The sequence below is a fragment of the Diplotaxodon limnothrissa genome, linkage group LG18 (genome assembly GCF_057381915.1).
Source record: "Diplotaxodon limnothrissa isolate DT_005_m linkage group LG18, D_limnothrissa_male_GT1.1, whole genome shotgun sequence".
Classification (NCBI taxonomy): Eukaryota; Metazoa; Chordata; class Actinopteri; order Cichliformes; family Cichlidae; genus Diplotaxodon; species Diplotaxodon limnothrissa.
This window is the reverse complement of record NC_140613.1, coordinates 34,733,933-34,755,991: the sequence shown is the minus strand read 5'-3', so window position 1 is coordinate 34,755,991 and position 22,059 is coordinate 34,733,933. Positions and strand designations below refer to the sequence as shown.

Genomic DNA, 22,059 nt, shown 5'->3' with positions numbered 1-22,059 from the left:
TAAACATGAAACTCACTGGCTCAAAAACAGAAAACTCATGTTTATTTTTAGTGCCTGCGTCAGGACAAAACACAGGAATTAATTAGTTTTACTCACTGTGGTGGTGATGCCTCAAAACTGATAGCTGATGCAGGCAGAACAGCGGACCCTGGCTGGGGCCCACCGTCAGCAGATGCAGGTGGTGAAGTGGGCTCTAGGAGCATTGAGCGACTACAATGGGAACCTTGCTTCCTCCTGGAAGAAGGTGCTTGTGGGAAAAAGGTTAGGAACTAGGTCCAAGAGGTCAGACGATGAAAGAAAGAGGGGGAGAGGAAGAAAGAAAACCAAAGGGGAGAAGAGACGGTGAGAAGGGGGGGAAGAGAGAAAAAAAAAAACAAAACAAAAAAAAAAAAACTCCTGGGTCACCTGTATGGAGAGAAAGAAAAACAAAAAAAACAGGGGAGACAGCAAACAACAAAGAGCAACATAATAATAAAATAAAAAAAAAGCACCATCACAATAAACTAGCTAGTCATAGATATCAATAGTTACTAAATAATAAACGATATTGTGCAGCACGCAAGATAGACAGCGCACAGTGTGCTTTGAGGCAGCAGCCAAGAAAGCTGTAGTCCGCATCTGTGAATACCCATGTGTACACCTGTGTGCATACCTGTGTGGATCAGCATGCTTGCATTCCAAAGGTTTCTCCATGTAATGATCTGCTAGAGAGTGTGGGGAGCCACAGCCCTGTCCTCTATGGTATCAAGCAGGTATGGAGGAGATCAAAACTCCAGACATCCAGAGGCCCCCAGAACACAAGAGACCAAGGAAGACCCACAGAGGGGCAGCCGCGCCACTGTCCCAGTAAGAGCTAAGGAGAGTCCCAGATGAGAGCTCATTCAGCAGCCGCGGAGCAGAAGCCAGGGGGAGTTGCAGTGACGCGCCCGTGAGCTCCGCCGGCAGCCAGCTGTGCCTGAGTGACCGAGCCCCAGGCCGAGAGGCCGGGGGCACCCCACCTCCAAAGTGGCCCGAGCGAGCCCCAATAAGCGGCCGCCAAGGAGTGAGCCGGTGTGTACCCGGACGCCCACCCCCAGATACAAAGAACCACCAACGCACCGATACCTGAGGGAGTCCGCCACCGGAAAAAAAAAAAAAAAAAAAAAAAAGACGATAGCTCATCTGAGATGATGATGGTCACTGGCAGTTGGTCTCAGTTCCGCCACCGAGAGCCAAGCTTCCTCAAACAGGAAGCAGGTTGTTGTGGCAGCAAAGAATTGGCATGTGGTGGTCGTCTGGTGAGTGGGTGGCTGGGGACAAGATTTGCCAGACCACCCTCATGACCAGATCCTCAGGCAGAGGAGGGGCAGCTGTTGAGCGAGACAGCTGGAGTGATGTGATCTGAGTGCAGGGCTACAACTGCAGCAATGAGGATGTGGAACTAGAGGTGAGACACTGGGGGTGTTGTTGTTATTGTTGTCGTGGGAGGATGGATTGTCGACAACAACAAATCCTTGAGCCAGCCAGGTACAATGTCTATTACAACGGTCCCCAACCCCCGGGCCTCGGACCGGTACCGGTCCGTGAGTCGTTTGGTACCGGGCCACGAGAGTTGAGGCTCAGGTGTGAAATGTCTGGTTTTCAGGGTTTTTATCGGTTTTCAGCGTTATTTTGTTATCGTTTTTATCGTTAACTCGGTTTTCCTGGGTCTTTTCACGTGTGTTATGAATAAATTTTCTTTTTTTCGGTACCGGTACTAGTTTTATTTTGTTGTATTTATCCGTGACACCTTAAAGGCCGGTCCATGAAAATATTGTCGGGCATAAACCGGTCCGTGGCGCAAAAAAAGGTTGGGGACCGCTGCTCTATTAGACTGAAGTTCTCTGTGGGTGTTTTCCAAATCCTCTTAACAACCACTGCCTCAAAGTATTTTGGGCTGAAGTCCACAAATATGCTCCTCAATTTCCAAATCTGCACGCTCCATGACTGGTCGCATCATTCATTCATAGTTAATGGTGAATGAGGACTTCCAAAAGCAGGCAAGAATGCAAGTGTCATGTCAAAGACTGTAGGTGAAGATCAAGTCTACTCTCTTAACTGGCGATGCAGGGATCTTAATATTTGAATACTGTGTTCACTTCTCTGTACCTGAGGGTGGCATTGTTCATTTTCTCTGCTGTTTTTTTAGTTATGTAAGTTCCAGGTGGAAGCTGACTATTGTTTGGAGACTGAATGGGGCTGGCTATGAATTGGAATCTGTCAAGGCCAGCTGGCTATCGCGTTATTTTTGTGCCACTATTCTGAGCGCACGTAAAAAAAATTTGCAGGTGCAGGTGTTGCATTTTGAGGAGAAATTTATTTTGAGCGAAGAAAAGCTAAATTTGAGTGAACAAACTTCATTGCTGCGTGCAAAAACTGTATTTCAGTGTTTACTATTATCCACACACACACACACACACACACACACACACACACACACACTGCTCGTGCCTATGGTACGACAACTTTTCTCCGTGCCCCTGGTACACTGCGCAGAAACAGTTTGCCCCCCCCCCCCCCCCACACACACACACGCACACACACAACAGCAGCCCCTCTCGCAATGTGTTGCTCGCGCTCTCAACATTTCTGCCTGTGCGCGCTCAACTCTTTCTCTACACCGTTATATTTGTGCCACAAAACCAGCCAATCACAGACTTGGATGCGAAAAAATCTGATTGGCTGTTCTGGTCTCCAATCAGCTCGAAATGACGAAATGCAATATCCCAGAATGCATTTTGTCCAAAGCTCAAACGAGGCAGTGGCGGAGGAACACAGAGTGACGGAGTTTGAAATATTACTCTGTCTGGGTCACAAAATAAACTTTTAAGATATTTTCATGCAAGAATGTTTCTGTGTAAACTTCTAATATCTGCTCGATTCATCAAGACATCACATATTTGCATAAGTGCTCTAGTGTTTTCGGAGATGCCTGTTACCCACCAGCTGACCGGGTGGTCACTCAGGTTAAACATAATATAAAAGGCTGAACTGACAAAAAATCACTGACTTCACCAGCAGGTATTATAGGAAAAACCATAAAGCCTTTGAACTAAAACAAACGCTGTTGTGACAGTGATGTACACTGTGTTGTTGGTATATATGTATGATTTGTATCACCTTCATGTTTCCCTCTCACCACATATCCAAACCGATATCATGAGCAGCAGCTTTTACAGCTGTGGCTCCAGCAAACATCAGCTGATCCTAGAAAGTAATATTAAATAAATTCTAGCAACAGCTTATCAAGCTTAAACGTGCTGCTGTTGTTTAGCGTGACATCCGCTGGTGTCCTGTTTCTGGCGCAAAGTGGGAGCTAAACAAACGAGAGAGACGATCAGCTGATCATTGATCAGTTTCATGATTGAAGCAGCAACAGGAGAGGGAGGGGGAGAGAATGAGAGAAGAAGAGGCAGCTGTGCAGCAAAGACAGAATAACTTCAGCTTTGTGTCTTTTTTTCATTCTCCGGGACGAATCGCGTTCCTTTTCCCCTCAATACAGATGTGTTGTAATTGGTCCAGCCCAGAGTTGATCATGACCAATTGGCTAATCCACCACCTTTCATTGTTTATACCGTTACAAAAACAAACAAACAAACAGAAAAATGAAAAATGAAAAATCACATCAGCCCACCGGGAAAATGTGCGGGATGCTCAATGGCCAGTCCAGCTGTGCGGTCAGCTGGTGGGTAACAGGCATCTCCGAAAACGTCAGAGCACTCATGCAAATATGTGATGTCTTGATAAATCGACCAGATATTTGAAGTTTACACAGAAACATTCTCACATGAAAAAATCTTAAAAGTTTATTTTGTGACCCAGACAGAGTAATATTTCAAACTCCGCCACTCTGTGTTCCTCTGCCACTGCCTCGTTTGAGTTTTGGACAAAATGCATTCTGGGATATTGCATTTCGTCACTTCGAGCTGATTGGAGACCAGAACAGCCAATCAGATTTTTACACATCCAAGTCTGTGATTGGCTGGTTTTGTGGCACAAATATAACGGTGTAGAGAAAGAGTTGAGCGCGCACAGGCAGAAATGTTGAGAGCGCGAGCAACACATTGCGAGCGAGCGCAAATGCAAAAACTGAGTGAGAGGGGCTGCTGTTGTGTGTGTGTGTGTGTGTGTGTGTGTGTGTGTGTGTGTGTGTGTGTGGATAATAGCAAACACTGAAATACAGTTTTTGCATGCAGGAATTAATTTTGTTCACTTAAATTTAGCTTTTCTTCACTCAAAATAAATTTCTCCTCAAAATGCAACACTTGCACCTGCAAAATTTTTTTTGCGTGCGCTCAGAATAGTGGCACAAAAATAACGCCATAGCTGGCCCCGCCTACTTTCTGTTTCCATCATGGCCATGTTGTGTGTTTAGCTGTGTATTGTGTGACCAAGTTTCTGCATCTAGAAGAGCTAGTTAGTTTTTTTCTGTATATACTGTAAATATTATAAAAACATTATGAATAATATTTTTATAATAGTTACAGTATATATTATAAAGTATACAGTAATATTTATAAAGCAAATAGACCTGGTAGCTGTAGGGGTGGGAAACCTTTTTCTTCAAAACCATTTCTCCCGTGTAGGGAGGGAGGTTACACGCCTGTATTTAATTTTCGGATTTTCAGTCTAGTAGGTTATTTGTGTTTTCATTCTTGATTGTTCTGTTTGTTTTCTTGGCTGTGCCCACACTGATGATTTCTGCATCAAATGAAAAATAAACTATTCTGTTTTTGAGACTGCCAATCTCACTGTAGCACTAATCCTTCCATTTTCAAGCTGTGCTTGTTCCTCGCTACAGTGGTCCCTCGCTATAATGCGGTTCACCTTTCGCGGCCTCGCTGTTTTTTTGTGCCATTTTGCATGCTTTTTTTTTTTTCAGCGCATCGTGGTCTGCGTCCTGATCAGCTGTAGACCATTGTCAATCAATCTCCTCCGTGCCGATCTTCGATCCTAGCAGTCTGACTCTGAAGTGCTGCACTGTATGTTTGTAAGTTTTCTCCCCAACAAACACAACAATATCGATGAAATTTTTGCACCGTCAAAGGCGCCTGCCGTAGCACCCAAAAGGCAGAGGAAGATGCTAACCATCGCACAAAAAGTTAGACTTCTGGACATGCTAAAGGAAGGTAGAAGTTAGCGTATTTTTTGGATTATAAGGCGCATTAAGTGAAACAAAACAGTCAGATAAATCAAACTTTATTCAACTGATTCTTCTTGCTTCCTCCACTTCCGTATCATTGATTCATTAATGTTGAATTCTCTGGCAGCTGCTCTGTTCTCATGTTCTGGACCTGAAAACAGGGTTTGATCTTTGGTTTCGTTCTATAATTCTGGACTTTTTTTTCTAACAAGGTTTGAACTTTGAGAGTTTAAACAAAACAGAAAAGTGTGAAAATGTTCATGCCTGTCTGAGAAAAGTGTATAAAGTGTGTAGTGAGGGGTTTCACAGCCTTAAAACATCTATAATAATTGTAAAAAATAAAGCTGGCTACGTCGCAGATTTCACTTATCGCAGGTTATTGTTAGAACATAACTCCCGCAATAAACGAGGGACCGCTGTATAGGATTGTCAGGGTGGCACAGGTTTTCAGGGGACTCCTTATCCGACTTGGTCCTGTTTAGATCACTCAGCTTTAGACACTGTCGATAGGAGTAGGATTAGTAACCCCACCACCAATTTGACTTTCTTGTACCACTCTACTGAAATGAACATAAATGATTAACTACTCTCAAAACAGTATTTCAGGGGGAATAACTCTGGGAGTTAGCCCTGTAAGACCCAACCCATCAAAAAATAGCCGGAAAATTCAGATTTTTTTGGAACTGAGATGTTTATTAACGCTTATGACAAAATCCACAAAATGTTTTTGCTATATCATGTTCGTCATGATATATTTGTTATATATTTTTTGTATTGCACTTGATACATTGGCCATTTTTGGCAACTTTTTGTTAACAACAATGTTAATTTTAGACAAAAAAAGAATTTTGTCCATAACATTTTGAAATTATGGCAAGTATTCATCATGTTGATGAGATAGATGTCTCAGTATCAAATATGGTACAAAGGGTATTATAGGGTTAATATTAATTAACAGAGCACGCAAAAGTTACTATTCTTCTGCATGGCCTGGTGTGATCAAACAATCTTGAGCTACTTTAAAAATATCTAAATAGCTAAAATTTTCCATAAAGACATAATAAGGTGAGGCATCTGGAATCTCATAAAGTTTGTTGCTGGTTAGTTGATTTGTCCTGTTAATATGACTGGTGCACATATGTCTGTCCAGTTAGGTGGTAATACTGAATTTATGTATTTATCTTTATCACAAAACCAAAAAACGACATCTAACAGCCATGTGCCATTGCCTACATCATAAACTTGCAAGCATTGTGCATGAGGTTTATTGTAGCACATTATAAATCTAAAGAGTCTTCCTCTTCTGCTCCATACAGGCTGACACAGTATTCTTGCGTCAGTGTGTTGACCCAGAAAAATACCACTGTTACATGTCTTAAAGATTCCACTCATGTTTGGGTTTTGGATGATATCAGCATCATCTTACTCTTATCACGGGTGTCATTTTTTTGTGATATTCTCAAGTTACTCCCCCTGGACCATGCAAAAAGGGAAAATTGTGTTTTTATCATGTAGACCACAGGTGGTATGGATTTTTTTATGTCATAGGACAAGTCTGTCCTTTAGAGAAGTAGGGGTTGCTAAGGTAACTGTGAAGTGATCTGATACATGTGGAAGATAGATTGTTGCATGGAGAAATGACGATAGTAGCACAACATGTCTGTGACTTCTCAGTAAGACCAACATCAGGTGGTTGAATGGTTCTGAGTGCACCTCACTGTATCCAGGGATGGTTTTTTTGCTCGTTAGCCTTTTCCTGAGCAACTATAAGCGAATTCAGACTGACCAAGGGTGAGCAGCTGCATCTGTTAACACAGGTGCCATCATGGCACTGCTGCCTGTTTTGCTACTTCATCTGCTTCACTGTTGCCAGTTTTCTGATATGCCGGGCATTTAATTGCTAGTACAACAGAGGGGAGTTGTAGAGCTTCTATTAATTGTGAGACAGCTTCCCCATGTGCTATTGGTGTTCCATCTGCGCGATGGAAGCCTCTCTGCTTTCAGTTGTTAGCGCTGACATGGCACATGGCACAAGCAAATTGGAGTAAACATTTAATCTTTTACCTGTAGCTATTTTACAGGCAGCTGTCAGGTTGTGGAGAGCACAGCTGATCAACCATTCATGCTTGTATGGTTGTGAAAGTCTCAACAGCAGAGTTTAGTTGAACAGCGGCATAACCAGCATAGTCAACCTTTTCATCCTGAAAACAGGAGTTGTCCACAAATACAGTAAGATCAACAACTATTGTTTTTATTGTGCAAATCCTCATGTGCTTAAGCTTCTCAGTATGCTCTAACAATCATGTGAGTTGCTATCAGTTGGCAACATCATCCTGGTTGCAGGGTGCGCAGTGTTGCACCAGTGGTTCAGTTCTGGAACTTTGAGAATTGCCTTCATAGCCCGTACACCTTGGTTGGGTAGAAACAAATCTGGAGTAGTAAACTGGTGTGATGTATGAAGTATCACTGGGTAGCCAATTGTCAATAAAGATGCCTTTTTAAAAGCTGCAGCTGCAGCTGCCTGGTCCTGATAACTGGGTGGCAGGCCAGCTTCTATGTTGTCAAGTTTAGTGCAGTAATAAGCTCGAGGCTTCATACATGGGGGTGTCTCGCATGAGTACAGCATTTCAATTTCATTCAGTTTCATTTATATATTGGTTTAAAGTAATCAGTAGCCATTGCCCAGTGATGGGGTAGACTATATATCTTTCTTCAGTGCCTCAAAGACTCCTTCTGCACCTTCTGTCCATTGCAGCTTGGCTTTATTGTTGCTTCGACTTATTGTCCATATTATAGCTGATCTCGACTTATTGTCCATATTATAGCTGATCCACAGGCGGCTATATTCTGCCATTCACAGGAAAGAAAACACCTGGCCCATGGTTAACTGTTTGGGCGCTTTGGTCACAGCTTCTGTTTGGGAAGGAGCAATTAGCCTCCTTTCCAATCCAATCCAGTTTGATCTATATAGCACTTTAAAATGGCCAGCACAGGACCAAAGTGCTGTACAGAAAATAAGTCAAAACAGTAGAATAAAAGAAAACACCAAAAATAAATAAACAAACACATAATACATAAAAATTAAAACAGCCCTATATTAAAAAAGAAAACAAGATAAAACAGCAAAGAATAAACTAAAAACAACTAAAATAAAACTAAAAGCCCACATCTCACGTGGTGTCAAAGGCCAGGGTAAAGAAACAGGCAGGGAAGTGGCCTGTCTAATCTCTAAAGGGAGATTGGGAGCTGCTACAGCAAAAGCACGATCTCCTCTAAGTTTACGCCCAGTCCTGGGTACATTCAGGAGCAGCTGATCAGCTGACCTGAGAGAGCGGGTGGGTGTATAAGGCTGTAGCAGCTCAGAGAGATAAGATGGGCCTAGGCCACGGAGAGCTTTAAAAGCAAATAAAAGAATTTTAAATTGAATCCTAAAAGAAATGGGCAGCCAGTGAAGTGAAGCTAAAATAGGGGAAATGTGTCCTAATGGCTTTTTTTTGCCAGCTGCCTGAGCTGAAATAAGCTAGCTTTTTATCACTGCCTTAATCTGATTTTCAAACTTCAGATCACAGTCCACTTTGACCCCCAGGGTTGTGACAGCTAGTTTAACATACTGTGCCAAGGTATCTAAATACACATCGGGGGTCTCGGTGGGGCTACCAAAAACCATCGCCTCTGTTTTTCTATCATTGAATTTTAAAAAGTTAAGAGACATCCAAGCCTCAATGTCATCGAGACACTAAAGTAATGGCTGTGTAGAGTATGTGCCTTTTTTCTTTAAAGGGACATAGATCTGACAGTCATCAGCATCCTTTCCCCACAAAGTTGTCTACCAAGACACTTCTGTGTGTTTTTGTTGGCTGAATTGCAATTCAAACCTAGGTCAGGTGGTATAGGTGTACTACTGTCCAAAGAGAATTTGTGAATCAAGGTGCATGTTAGGGTGCCTGGGTCGTCGACCCAGTGTTTTGTGTTTTTGGGCTTTTGTTACGTTTTGTCATCCAGCAATCAATGCTGAGTTTTGGAGTGCACTTTTGCCTGCCGTGAGTCTGCACTTTGGGTCCTTTTCCTGCCTGCACACAGCCTTCACACGGCAGTGCAAGGGTAAATGAAAAAAGCTGAACACAAATCAATCACAGTATACAGCTGAGCATCAGAAACAACAGTGTGAAGCAGTGATTCATGATGCATTGATTGCTCTGAGGCAACGGACCAAACAATAGTCTTGGAGTCAGGATGTTGAATTGCTAAAAATTGTTGTATTGCAGAAACTTATGATTTATTAACACTTCAATAGAGGGCGGATACCTATTGCTTGCTGTAGAGTAATTTCCATGGTTGTCTTACTCACCAGGCTCTTGGCTGCCATCACAAACATTTATCAATATTCTAATGGTACCAATCACTGCTGCTGAAACATGAATTTGTTTATTTTCAGGTAGAATCCACTCAAGTACTTTCAGAGCAGATTCCCACATGGGACCTAGTTTATGTGACTCATTCAAGCACGGTATCACCAATGCATGATGGGTCTTCATCTAGTATTGATAATAGTAAGTTCAATTCATGTCATACCAGAGTCGATCTATTGTTTAACGGGATAGTCTCTCCTTCAATGACCATGCTAATTGTAACCCCAACATACATTATTTGCACTAAAATAGAATAGCCCTTTATTGTCATTGTATGTGTACAACAAAATTATGGGTGCTCCACGCCAAATGTTCAGGAATAAAATATAAATAGTAAGACACCAGGAATAAATAACAATGAGTTCTTCACTCTGTTGAAGTGTGGGATGAGAATGATTATACAGTTGGTGTTGTCCAGACTGCCTTAGTCCTGGTTGTTGGTCATGTTAACTCATACCTCATCTGCCTCAAGGACCTGTTGGATTAATGATGTGCTGAAGGTTGCAGCATTGCTACAGCTAGAGCTGGTGCTTGTGGTTTGCTTCTGGATCAGTGGTCACCAACAGCACCTTTCATCTTGTCTTTCTTTTTTTTGGTTAGTTTTCCCAGCTTTAGTTGTCTCAGTTTATTTGTCAAACATTTGTTCATTTTATTTGCTTGGTGTTTTTCCTAATCGTTAACATGATGGACAATATGATCTACAACCAACAGCCATGCCAGCTTATTCAGGCCTACCACATTTCCACTCACTTTTGCACTTCATGTAGCATGGCCTCCACTGTCATTACCTTAAACAGGGTTTCTGTTCCAAATACTGCCTGTTTCACCTTTGAATCTGCTTTGAAAGTTGTGAAGAAATTTGGAAAGATATTAATCATCTGTAATTTTTTCTCCCTTCACTCTGGAGGGGTCTACTCTTTCTGGATAAAATGTTCTCAGTACCTCCTACATGTCTGTGTGATGTCCTCCAAACCCTTCACTGTCTTTCCTTTGGCATAACTGTGGGAGCTTAGCCTTGGTAAACACATCTCCAGTAACGCGTTTACCTACCACATGCATTAACAGAACTTTGATGTCTCCAGCATTACTCCAGCACTGCTCTCCTCTAAAGCACTGATAAATTAATTTGCACCCTCAGTGAGGTCTGCCAGCTTATCTGCCAACCCTAGATTGCAGTAGGATCTTCTTTTGGGCCAGAAGAGTGATCAAAAGGACTTCCTTCTGGCACCAATGATTATTATTTTGATTCATTAATGGATCTTTAAAAGGATTCACTCTGTGATGAGAAAAGTCATTGGGAAAGTGAAGGATGTGTTTATGTAGTTGCTTTTCTTTTCGGAGAGAGTTTTCTTTCATGTTCCACTCAATGAGCCTTTGGACCCCCAGATCTGGTGAGGGATGCCACAGGGGCTGAATTTTGCTCCAGCTCTCTCATTTTGTATCCCCTCGACCACACTTTTTACATGTGCCAGAAATTTCTTCCAACATCTCTGGTTTATTAATTTCTCTAGCAAATAGGGTGTGTATGGTACACGTGCAGATCTATTCTATCTGGTTGTTTCTCAGCTTCCATTGTTTCTCTGATTTCATTTTCCAGTTGGTCAGCTCTGCCTGCTATTTGGTCAGCATTCATTTTTTCGCTCCTTGTGTACTCCATCCAGTCCTTCAATGCCGACAGCTCTTCAGCCACTCTGCTGTCACAAGATGCTTCTGTGCTCTTAACCAGGCTTTCCTCTCCTGTGACCAAGGAGCCAAACTTCCTGGAACATTTAGAATTATGGGGTCATTCACCTCTCTGACTATCAGAGGCTGTGTTAGTGTAGGAAAAGCTGTTCACATGCTGCTATTTACATCTTCATTCCAAAAACCTCTGGAATTCCCAAAAATGGATTTAACTCTAGGGCTGCTGTGAGTGTGGCTGATTACACAATCTGCTCGATTACTGCAGCTTGGCTTTGGTAAACACGTCTGCAGTGATGTGTTTACCAAAGCATCATCTTGATACTTCAATACTAAACCCAAAAATGTTCTCATTCCTTGAGTTTCTGTTTGTTTTGAGTTTATATTCAGGCAATGATTTCATCTTTACTGCTACTTCCCTTTTTTCTTTATAGATATCCCATTATTGTTTAATATGAGTTTACATAGTACAGTATTTAGCCTGTCTATTTTTTATTGCATTTATACCATATCCTGTTTAATTTGCCTTATTTATTTATTTATTTATTTATTCATAACTTTATTATCAGTTTTGTCCTGATTACATTGTATCACCAATATATTATTCACCACTGCCCGTAGATTATAGATTGTTAATTTCAGCAATCACAGTCAGTGCTCCTATATAAACATTACTATCCCTAACAATGTCCACATTCAAGCATGCTCGGTCACATCTAATTTCTTGTTTTGCTTATACATGCATGGTCTTAAGGTTTTTGCTTCTAGTTATACTTATTATTAACTCATGAATCACTTATAGTCGATTAGTCCACTGGAGGGCACCCTCATTGGTGCTTAGCAAGATTTTCTCTTTTACATTTTCTGTTTCTAGTCACACTTACTGGATCATTAATTGCTTAAGGCCTACATCTGCACTGCCATATGGGGTGGAGCATCATTTGATCCAAATGATCTCAGAATCAGCTCACTGTCACAAGCGATGGCGGGGACTCAAGCGCAGAGCAGAGTTCAGTTTTATTTACACAATCATCAGGTGCAGAATATATACAGTGGGGGAAATTCGGAGTTACTAGGGTCCAGGGGGAAAATCCGAGAAGGGGAAGCTCTCTCACACATGCTCTCTTCTTCACACATGTCCACACAGCGGGTAGGTTACGGGTCCAGGAAAACTACTCACAAGAGAGATCGGTTACGCAGAATCACAGATTTACACACGGAAACTTCACTGAGGCTAGAGGCTCACTAATGTGTCTCACACAATCATCCAGCGTTGAGACTGCGTCTCGGCCTTAAATGGCAGACACATAATGGCAGCCTGACGGGCAACAGGTGTGAGGGCCAAGGGCGGGAGCCCGCAGTGAGCTCCGCCCAGGCGGAGAGGCAAGAGAAAGGGAGAGTAAACAAAAACACATGTAGCCTTGCGGGGCCGGCTGCACAGGCACGGGGACCATGACACTCACTCCACTTTAGTTACAGTCATTCTCTTCCTTTCTGTCATTTTCAAAAATGTTTTCCTTTTTCTAATTACTTTTAAATCTCTCTGCTAGCACCTTTTTCTTTTCTTCTTTCCTTATTTAAAGGATTACCTTCACATAATACTCTAATCAACTCACACACCTATATAAATAATATACAGCAATTTTACTCTTATTGTACACTTCATTGAAAACTGTTGTGGTCTCTATGAGCCCCTTCATGATGCATGTTTACACATTTTTTTATAAACCATATATTTACTCGAAGTCATGTGCTAGTTTGATTTGATTCTATTCTGACCGTTGTTTCATGGTCAGAAACACTAAATTAATATGTCAGCAGTCGCTGCAGGAAGACAAGCAGCAACTTGTCAATGGCACAGAAGACCTGCTCAGCTCCTTAAAGCTGAAAGTATGTGTGATAGTCAGAAAATGAAGCCTATTATCAAGTAGGCTGTGCGACTCGCTGATTAATGGTCTCAATAGCTGTACTTCACCTTCACAGTTTGATAGTTTTTGCTTGTATCTGCATCTTTCTTAGAAAATAATGAGCAAAAATGTTGTTCCATGTTATCAGTTTATTTATTGATTCACAAAGGAGCTATACCTATATATTCTTCTTGTTGTCACACATCCGCAGGTACAGCTGGAAGACCACAGAATGGACAGAGTGCAAGGTGGACATGCTACTGAGCCAGCAGGACCGCCGACGTGGAAACCATACAGGAATGTGTGGAGGTGGTACTCAGACTCGGGAGGTGTACTGTGTGCAAGCCAGCACTGACACACCATCAAACCTTAGTCCTCTCAGGAGCAAAGAAGGTAATTTTTCTGTTTTATTAAACAAAAACACTCCTGAGAAGGTAAATGTTGTCATTGCATTGGTCTTTTTCAAAATTAACCTCCATCCGGTTTCATTGTCTGATTAAGGCTTGTTTCATTATATCTTAAAACCACTATCATCCTTACAAGAACTGATTTCAAAGGTAAGACAAGCAAACAGCAAAGGAACAGAATGAATGGAAAATATCTGTCTGAATGACAACACTGTGTATTACTTGAAGTGTTGCTTAGATTGAGAAAGCATTTTGTGTTGTAATTCTCATACTAATTTTTTATATATGCATGCTATTTCAACAGAGGTGGCATGCATAGTACAGACATTGTATAGTGCAGATACTTGTGTTAAGAAATACTCCAGTAAATCTTGAAGTACTGAGTCAACTTCTTTACTCAAGTAAAAGTGAATACCATAGACATAAAGCAAGAAAGTAAAAAGTAGCTCAGTGAAGACAATTCTATCATCTATTTTCGTGCACAGGTAACTGGACCTTCTGCAAATATAATATTAGTGCATGACTAAATACTAGTTTTATTCAAACCTAAATTCTAATGGATGTACTTGAATCTGTTACCTAGGACACAAGCAGTAAAAGAGAATTTAAAAAAAAAAATACTATTTTCTGTTGCCTACATGGTAGAGTGGGACACACACCTGAACAGAACAATGAGGGGTTAAAGTGAGAGTCTGCAAGTGAGGGAACACAAAGATCTGCTGTAGTGGCTCAGCATGGGGAAAATATCAACAACTCACAATGATTTCTAACATGAACTCTGACAGATTTTCTTAGTGGACAAGCTGTGATCAACTGACCCGCTGCTCTTTGTGGATTTACACATCTGAACTCAACAAGATGGAATTAGATGCTTCTAAGCTTCTAATCTTGGCTGAGTTTCATTTCATACACTAATAGTATACTGTATATGTTCTTTATAATAAACAGTATAAAGGTAGGATAATGATTGAATTCACTGAATGAATCTAAGCATCATCATCTTAAATGTAAATTAATCTGTGCTACACTTGATGTAACCCAACAGTAGCCATAAGTACCACAGCCACAGTGTATCAGTGCACAACACAGTGCTTTACAGTAAAAGATCACCACATGTAAGCTAACCTGTTTATCCTGCAAAAAACTACCCAGAATGTAATACAACATTTGAATAACACAAAATTAGTATACTTACTTTTTGCAGGATGCTTCACATGACATTACATATAATTTTTAAATCTGCAGTGTTAGTAAGCAGCCCTTAAATTTAAATGTAACCTCTCTTCTTCCTGTCCTGTTTTGCCTTTTCTTAGATCTTTCACTATTTCTGAGTGAAGTTAGCTCTCCTTTTTTTTTCTCCCTGGAACTAAGTCAGGAACTTTAGCTAGTTTGTTTGTTTGCTGATGTTTGTTGAGCTAATTAGACATGTTGTAGAAAGGTTATTTAATGTAAAAACAATATTCCCTTTATGCTTATCCCTCTTAACCCTCTGGTTTGTTCAAAATCACTTTCAGCTTGTTCGTGGCCAAAAGTGGCCAACAGATTAGGTCTGTAATTTTTTATTATTTTTATGTTTTGTTTTGTTTTTGCCATTTTTTCTGCATAAAGCTTTTAAGTAACTTCAGTTCTTTTCATAAATATAAGATAATTATTACTTTTTAAATTTATAACCCTTTAAACACCAGTTTGTTTGTCCACTGCACTAGCCGGAAGACAACCTCAAATCTCGCAATTGTATATAATTGCATTGCTACTGAAATTTCTTGTATTATTTTTTTTGACTTGGTTTTTAAGATTAGCATCAGTGCTGTTCATCAAGACCAAAATTTCAATCAAATCCATAATTTTAACCCTTTAAATACCAGTTAAATCACATAATTTTAATGATTTACATAGGGATAAAAGCATAAAATCCCCATTTTTTTCTAAATAATACATGCAAACTGATTTCTTTTCTAACCATGGTGGAGGTTAGATGCATAGCAATAATTAAAAGTATCAATGAGTTTTATGCATCTTTGGGTTTTTTTGCAGTGACAGAAAGACAAGAAAAATCCCTCTCAGCTTGTTCGTGGCCACCCCCTGTTTATGTTTACCAAATACTATAAAATTAATATATATTAAAACATTTTTCTACTTTCGTTGACTTGATTTTTTTAATTAGCACCACTCCTAGTCATGAAAACCAAACTATAATTCATATTCATATATTATACCCTTTGAATACCAGTCAGATTATGTATTATTACTACGCTTTTGCACCTTTTGCACCTTCTTCTCATTTTGATGGTGGGGTGTGGGTCACACTCTGGTTCAGACTACTGTATCTTGAGATCATTGGCAGAAGTGGCTGGGAATTAGGGACAAGGGTGTCTTGCAGTTGTTGAGGTCACAAGCATGTGTCCCAGCTCTCCCAGGATCACTCTTCATTTGTAGGTTGTAGAGCACTCCCCCACTTCAGTGAAGTTGTTTCCGGTGGGACAAAGACATCGTATCCCAAGACATCCAGGAGATTGGAGGAAAGAGCCATCAGCCATCAGTTAGTTTTCCTTCTACAACTCGAGGTGCCAGCATCCTCTCTAAGTTTAAGATAATAGTTTAAGATAAGTTATCCAAGCTGTATTTGTGCCTATTGTAGTCCAGGATTGCTTCTTGCTTCCAGGCTTCCTCTATTACCCATCACTAACTGCTGGTTCCCTGTGTGTTGTGGTCAAAAGAAGCGCATTCCTCTGTTGCTTTGGCATGTGGGATATCGCCGTGGTAGTTTTGGTGAAGCGAAAGACAGACAACAAAATCTTTCACTGTTGCAACTGGAGGAGCTGGGGAGGAAGCTCTGGTTTGTTTCCCCTGTGCCAGTTTTCATCTGAGGCAAGGCTGGACTGGGACAAAAAATCGGCCCGGGCATTTTGACTAGAGACCGGCCCACCAGGATAAAGATTGAAAATGTGACGTCATTCAGGGGTAAAACCGCAAAGGATTCTGGGAACTTGTGGCAAGAGGTACTAGCGCACGCAGGCTTTCAATTGAACTCAGTTACACAGCGATAAAAAGAAACCCAAAAAATGTCAAGAAGCTGTTGTATTATTAACTGCAATAGCCGGTCGCATGACAGCCACGGGAAGCCGACGGGTAAAGAGATCGCTTTTTTTATCGGATTACGTCGTTGAAGAGAAATTTTGTAAGCCATGTTTCCGAAGTAAGAGCCGACGGATGGTCTGGATATACCAAATATAACGTCTCAGAACACTCCAGCTCACATGTTAGTCTGCTCCAAGCATTCCCACAAAGGTCAGAGTTTTGCAGTAGTTAATGCATCATTTTTCTTAACATAATTGGTGATATAGGTTACAAGCAAGTCTGGCGCTGAACAGAAATTGTCGCGCTATGCTCCTTTGTTTATTGTGCATAAATAGTGAATTGTCCTGACACAATATTGCGTTTCGCTTCTGTTATTACCATGGTACACTGACAAAAACGATTTGTGAGACTGGTAAACTTACCTTTGTTCGTACCATGGTCTTTCGTTCCACACGGTGCATTTCAAGGTCCTGTACCCATCCGTCGGTAAACTGTACCTGGGCTTGTTGCAGTGACCTGAAGTTACTAAACTTCATGAGTGTATGCACTCACTCCAAGAACCGTATAATTATAAATCTGAGCGTGGTGAAAGTTGGGCAGCACGCTAATGTATTTTGTCCCTCTGTGTGCTCGTAAGGGTCTGACCCTCCTTTGATTTTTTCCTCGTATCTTTTCTTTGTCTTTTCGTCGAGTCTGTCTTTGTACGGACCGGCATTGTTCTCCTTTTGTTTTGTACATTCCTTTTTTGTGCAGCAAAGAAAAAACAAGAAGGTATTGGAACCGGAGAATGAACGTTTTGCGGTGCTGCAAATGCTTGCATTTGATGCGGTACTTGGATTGTTTTGCCACGAGTTCCCAGCATGCAATGCGCGAAAATCACGTGATTGCTAAACAAGGGGGAGGGTGCATCCGGCCTCCTCGGCTGTAATTGGTCCAGCCCAGAGTCGATCATGACCAATTGGCCAATCCAACACCTTTCATTATATATACACTTCCTAAAAAACAAAAAAAATCCATCGGCCCATAAAACAAAAAATCGCCAGCGGCCCACCGGACAAATGCCCGATGGCCAGTCCAGCTATGATCTGAGGAGTTCCTCTGCCAATGTGACTGAAGTAAAGACGTTGTCCTCGGAGCTCCTCCGTCAGTTGGAGTCTGAACCCCATCCCTTTTTTACTTCCTGGGAACTTCCAGTGTTGTCATCCAACATGCTATACATTGCTTTATTCTGGTGTAGGCTTACATCTCCACTTCATCTACAATCCTCACACCTTCGCCTCCTGTGCAGGTTCGTAAGGGTGCACAGCAGCTAAAAGATCTCCTTTGTTTTAAAAAAGTCAAAAGTAGATCTCTGGCTGCTAATGCAGGAAACTGCATACAGGGTGAGCCCTGGTTTGATACCAGTGGGTACTGGATTGTAGAGCAGTCTCTCTTCAGTGGTGGGACCCACATGGTTTTCCTTTCATGAGGGATCCACTCAGTCACCGGCTCCTCGGTCTCAGAAAATGCTCCTATGTTCTTTTCCATCAGTTGCTCAGCCTCCACCTCCATGCCCCCCAACCCCAATCCTCCCCCAAAGAAGAGGATTCAGGCACTGGCTAGTACTCATCATCAGTGGTAATGTGGTCAGCAGGCACGTGCAGAGGGGGGGGGGGGCTAGAGGGGCTTGAGCACCCGCCCCTTTCCTGATGTGTGCCCAAAGTGCCCTTTTGTTGAGGCAACTTTTTTAAAAAAAAAGAAAAATTTTTAATGTGTGTGTGTGGGTGCGGAGTCCTGTCTGTGCCCCTCAACAATAATATTTAACTATTAATCATAGTTTTGCTAAATAAAAGGATCTGGCTTGCATCAGTCAAATGATCACATTTAACCAATGATCGCCCTTGACGGCAGAACGCGCTGGTTACGAGCCGGGAACGAGCTCACAAAGAGCACGCGCATTTTTTGCCGTCCGGAGCTGCAGGAGAAACACAAGTTAACTCAGAGACACAGACTGATGCGACAAAACCAGTAAGTAGGTGTACAGCGCACACTGAAGTGTGTAGCACACAGGAGTATTAGCTTATTACGTACACGTTGGTAAGCTGTCTTGTTGCAACTGACGAACTGAAACAAACGAGCGTGCTGTGTGTGCAACAGCACGACAAACATTACCTGTCCTTTTATTAACTGCACAAGTAGTGCTGGTCATAGCTGCTGGCTACCTGTGTAAGGCTGTCATGGGTCTGTAGCTCTGTCACCGTTTTAGTGAACATATTTAGTTTTAAAGTAAGTTTCCGGGCTTTTCCTGCCTTTCTGGAAGGATTATATTTCACTAAAAAACGATCTAATATGCATGTTCACAATTATGCATTATTATAATTATAATATATTAAAAACACACGCTGTATTTTAAAGAACATACATTAAGAAGCAGATTATATTAGATTTATATTTTTAATAAGACAAAATTTGGATTTTACAGCAGTAAAATGATTGTATCTCTAGTTTAAAAATGTAATAAGCTTTGCCCTGCACAGAGTGGATAGTGAAACAAATGGAATCATCATAAATACATTATTTCATATTTATTACTTCCCCCTCCTCTTTGCTTTATTATTGTAGCTCTAGTAATAAATAATAATGTAAGGATTCTGGATCAGCACCATGATGCCCATAGTATATACAGTATTCTGAAGAAGGTCTAAAATGTCACTGTGTGTGCATGTGTGTGTTTTATTTAGATGGATTTTTTTTTAAAAGTATTACTCATGATATAACATTGTCCAGACGTGCCTGGTAAGGACATGAGGAGGAAACAGCAGGAGCTGTGTGAGGCTACTAAAGGCAGGGCTATAACATTTTTCTGTCATCATTTTATTATAGATTAAGTGCAAGAGTTGTTAGGTGTGGATAATTAGATTATAGTTTATTGCAATAGCAAGTTGTGCCTTGTTCTCAGATGGACAGCAAGTGGAGAGTGATATATGAAATGATGGGATGGAAGGAAGAAGAGAAGCAAAGAGTGATTCACAGGCAGAGCCTAAATTATTTCTCACAGTTTTTTGTTGCCTTATGGTTCCAAGCGCTGTCACCAATCTTTGCATTTTGTTATTATCTCATGACACTTGTTTAATCAGCTACCATCTCTCTGGACTTTTTAATGTCTACAGTCTCAGATCAACACAGCCCTGCCCTCCAGCACTATCAGCAGCAACCCCTCAACAGCTAAAACATTGGTTACGTTTGCTTTGCCTTGTTGCCCATATTAGATTCTTGATGAATGTGTGTTGTTGTTATTCAGCCTGGTTCAATGTGCCCCTTTTTAACTTTGAGCACCCGCCCCTTTAAACCTCTCTGCACAGCCCTGATGGTCAGCTTGTTTGGAAATTGTCCTCTCATCTTCTGGAGAAGAAGTTTCTTCATCTTGGGCAGATGTGTTTTCTTCAAGGTCAGAGGACTGCTTGAAGAATAAATGATCTGGAAGCTGTTAGGCTTACTTACAGCAGTAGCACTGTCTGCACCTGCATAAACTCCAGGACACGTTTATAAACAGTTTTTGTTGTTGTTTGTGCTGCAGCTGCAGCTTTGAACTCTGCAAAATGTCCTGTGATCGGGTTTTGTTTTGTTTTGTTGAGTTAATATTTTGAGTATGGTATCTTTTTATGAAAAATACAAGAGTAAAAGTGCTTTTAACATGTGCTTCAAAGCTGAGTTTGACTGGGAACATCAAAGCTCAGCAGCCTGCATCCACAGAAATTCACTGCAGCCTATGTGTGTGAATGTGAGAGTGACTGACTAGTGGCATTGTAAAGCGCTTTGGGTGCCTTGAAAAGCGCTATATAAATCCAATCCATTATTATGTAATGTTTGATGTGTCATAATTTATTCCAGTCTATCTTGAAAATACATGTTTCAGAATCAGAATCAGAATACTTTATTAATCCCGAAGGAAATTAAGGATGTCATGCACAAACACAAACTATTAGATCCTTAAGATCAAACCTATGTCAAAATTGTTTCATTATTTTGGTCCATTGGAGTGTGGTAAGCCATCAAAGGCCGCTACTAGAAACGAGAATTATTACATGAAATCGCTTGTTTGGCCAAAAATGGGTAAATTATGTAATTTGGTAAAAAACATTAAAAAATACAATTTTCATGTGTTGAGTTTAGAATGAAAGCAATTTACCCTAAATTGTATGATTTAGTACTGTCAATAACAAGGAATCAAAAAAGGTGGTTATAATGGGTTTCAATTGGCCAAAAATGGCCACGATAGAGCCAAGAGGAACAATTTGGTGTATAGTGAATATTATTGACATTATTAAGGAGCTGATGTTGAAAATTAAAAAATCTGAAAAAAATACACACCTTTGGGAAGTTTCATTCCATTTGCATTAACAGAATGAAAATGGTCGAAAAAAGAAAAGTGAAGTGGCCACAAATGGCCAGGATAGAGCTGGTTAAGCTAGATGCTCACTACAACATACAGACACCTGCACCCATTCCCAGCCCACTTAAACTACTGAGTATAACGCTATAAATTATACCTTTGAACCTAAAGTAATGAGCCTGATTTGAAAATGTCAGGAGTACACAGCAAATCCAGCATGTCCAAATTAACACTGTCGGATTTGATTTCAACACTATTAAAGTGTCTATATGGGTCCACACCAGAGAGTGTTAATTTAACTGTTTTTGGAGAGTTGGTACGTTAACTCTGATTTAGTGTTAAACACCAAATCTGTCTGGAGTTGATAATTTAACACTTGGTGTTAAGAGTTTATATATTAACTCTCAAAGAGTATTTTAGTTTAACTACGTAAGAGTTAACTTCTAATTCATTCTAAAAAGCGGGAATTTTACTGTTCTGAACTTCTAGAAATTTCTTTTGGAAATAAACATTTACTAAAAAGACGCAATGGTTTTTGAAAAACATTTATTCTGAACTGTGCACCACAATTTCAAAACATTTTCTGAAAGATGTAACAGTATACATGTTCTCACTTTCATTAGAATTTTGTTTATCAAAAGGTCTGACATAGGTGAGCTGGTAAATGCAAATAACAACATTCTCATCACTTATTTCTTCAATACAATATGCATGTCCTTCATTCATCCCTTTGTGGAACTTCAACGCACTTCTGCTCTCCCCCATATTCCATCTTCACAAGCATATCCTGTGCGGAGATCGAATAAAAATTAGTTGACACTAATTAATGGCACAAATAATCCAGTAAACAATTGTAGCACAGTAAAAAAAAGGAATCCTTTTTGAGCCATTACTTGTGTAAAGTATTTTCCCAAAAGACAAAGACACAGACAACAGGTAATACTGAACTAAATGTAAAACCTCAACCTTTTTCATTTTTACCTAAACCGTGTGCACAAAACTCTGGAGGGATCTATGCTAACGTAGAACCCAGTCAGGACGTCTG

General features: G+C 40.7%; 1 protein-coding gene across 1 annotated transcript in view; it reads left to right on the top strand.

Annotated features, from left to right (window-relative positions):
* The window catches only part of thsd7aa (thrombospondin, type I, domain containing 7Aa), a 184,660-nt gene that overhangs the window by 49,658 nt on the left and 112,943 nt on the right, over positions 1-22,059 (top strand). The window contains exon 4 of the mRNA XM_085377919.1: positions 13,369-13,550. Within this exon, the coding sequence (XP_085234045.1) occupies positions 13,369-13,550 (182 nt within the window). The remainder of the gene's footprint in view (positions 1-13,368; positions 13,551-22,059) is intronic.